The following is a 2,362-nucleotide window of genomic DNA, read 5'->3' as shown; positions in this document are numbered from 1 at the left end:
TTGAATTGAACTACTACTGGTTCTCCCAACAAGCAAGTGAACCAGTAAGAAATCCAAATGAACCACCATCTACCAGTTCATATGAGCTGAAGAATTTGTGAGCCCAGGTGCATGACTATTAGCTCTCCAAGGGTCAGAGGGTGCAAATTCAGGTTTGGGTGATCTACTCACTGCTAGCCTTGACAATCAGTTAGCTCATACTGGTGAAATTTGTAATCCGATTTACTTCTATGGATTACTGTATTTTGTAGATGGTCCCAGTTTCTTCAAGTGTTTTACCAAGCAAGCATATTACTGGGGCTGGAGGTCAGTATACAAACCAGCCGCCAAATATTTGTTGTCCCATCAAATATGTAAAACAGGTATACATGCTTATGTGACAGGCAGACACCACTGGTATCACTCTTAACACTGTCATAAGGAACAATACTGTATCTGCCACCAACCTCCAAATCAGCCTACGCCTTTTCCCAGCGATAAGAATGCCATTCATCCCAACAGTCATTCGGTCCTGCCGAAATCTGACCAGGGACCTCTGATATCCAAGGGCTTATTTAAAAGTAAATGTGTACTTGTGAATGGAAAAATGTGTACAGGTTTCCCCGCACCCCCAACACAGCTCTCCCATTCATCTCTATAGAGACTGTAGTCGAGCTTGTGCACTGGAGCTCAGGCATTAGGAGAAAATTGAATGTAAACACAGCCTGGTGCAGCAGAGAGATGGGCAGTGTAAAGTGGGACAGCACTGCATATGAGCTTTGGTATAATAGATGGGGAAACGGGGAGGGAACAGTACACTGTATTTTATACAATGGGACGCCTGTACTTTAAAGTCATCAGGCTGGATATCATGTACATAAAACGGACATACTTAATAAGGTACTACAATAGCAATGATTAAATACAAATTGCAGTAACCAATGGTAGCTAGTAATGTTACCGCCCTTATTAGAATGCAGTAAACTATTATTGGTTGCCACAGTTTGCTCATAATCATTATCACTACAGTGTATGTGTTGTGCATGCTGATGACCGCACAGTGTTAAATCATAAGACCATTAAAATTGGGGTCTCCCTTTGAAGTGCCCTGCACCGCAATCTTACTTTAAAAAAAAAAAATAAGTATAAAAACATTAATAAGTTAACATTTCTTCAAGGTATAAAATGAGCATCAGTTGAGCTCGATCGGCTGTTTCTGCTCAGAATTTCAGGCTATCAGCAAGAAATGTCCCATTCATAACCATACCCCAAACATATTGGCCAATTGTAATACACAAGATCCCTCTTCTACAGACTGGCAGGCTTTGGAATTGCATGAGAGATCCTCTAATACAAACATATGATATTTCTTTTGTTTACCGAACAGAAGCATCAAGTTTAAAAAAAAATAAAAATAAATATGTTTTCTGCCTGCTGCAATAGAAATTGGGAACTTGATCCGTATAGGACATTCAATCAATCTGGTCCATCCTAAAGCAAGATCTATTAATGGTACAAGACCAGAGTAGCAGCACTGAGAGGTAACCGTAACTCTGGCTCTACCATGCTGGAAGTAGAGCAGCTCATCTGACGTAGAATGCTTTGTGCGGGTTGCAAGCTTTGGGTAAAGTCATTCTCTGTGGTTTCAGCTAAATGTAGTAGTTACATCGCCTTGAAAGACCTAACTTCCGGGGGGCATCACGCAGTCGTTGTGTTAGCAGCATCTATGTCTAGAAAAGCTTGTTTCTCATTGTTTAATCCATTGGTCCTTTTATAATCAGCGTCATTCCTCTCTGGTTTGGAGCCCGCAGCTTCTGTACTATTCCATATGCCATAACCAAAATATATGACGAAACCTGCAGCAAAAGAAAGAAGATAACTTCTATCAAGTCCAACAGAAACATGTAGCAAGAGTACAGTAGAAGAATCTGTCTGTGAAAATGATCCATGTTGCCCAAGGTAACTAGATTCCAGCTTAATGTCGACATTCAACAGCTTTCTTTGGACAATGCAACTTGTCATACACTGTACTAGTTTCCTTGCCACCACTGGCTCACTTGCACATAAAAGGTCAGCCAGTAAAAGAAGAGACCATATACTTACCTTTGCGGCAACCATACAATCTGGAGAGAGGAACCAGTGTGCAGCGGGGAAGCAGGTATTCCACAAACTCGAAGTACTGAATGCCTGCAGTGGTCATGGAGAAGTGAAGCAGTGGCGCTTTTACACACAGGCCACCAGAAAAGGTACTTCTATTGTCTTGTCTTTTACAGGTTGGCTATTGGGTTACAAAGTGACCCTGTGGTGACTGAAACGTTTGGGGACCTCTGACCCCTGACAAACTGTAGCTTCAGCCAAAGCAAGTAGCGCTACATTTGGGGGG

General features: G+C 41.9%; 1 protein-coding gene across 1 annotated transcript in view; it reads right to left on the bottom strand.

Annotated features, from left to right (window-relative positions):
* Nucleotides 1-1,443: 1,443 nt before the first annotated feature.
* SLC7A1 (solute carrier family 7 member 1) overlaps nt 1,444-2,362 on the bottom strand; it is a 12,271-nt gene continuing 11,352 nt past the window's right edge. Inside the window, exon 12 of the mRNA XM_018555474.1 lies at nt 1,444-1,835. Within this exon, the coding sequence (XP_018410976.1) occupies nt 1,678-1,835 (158 nt within the window). The 3' untranslated portion in view covers nt 1,444-1,677. The remainder of the gene's footprint in view (nt 1,836-2,362) is intronic.

Source organism: Nanorana parkeri, unplaced genomic scaffold (genome assembly GCF_000935625.1).
Source record: "Nanorana parkeri isolate BGI_ZX_2015 unplaced genomic scaffold, ASM93562v1 scaffold198, whole genome shotgun sequence".
NCBI classification, from domain to species: domain Eukaryota; kingdom Metazoa; phylum Chordata; class Amphibia; order Anura; family Dicroglossidae; genus Nanorana; species Nanorana parkeri.
Note: the sequence above shows the minus strand (reverse complement) of the source record. Positions and strands in the feature narration are given on the sequence as shown.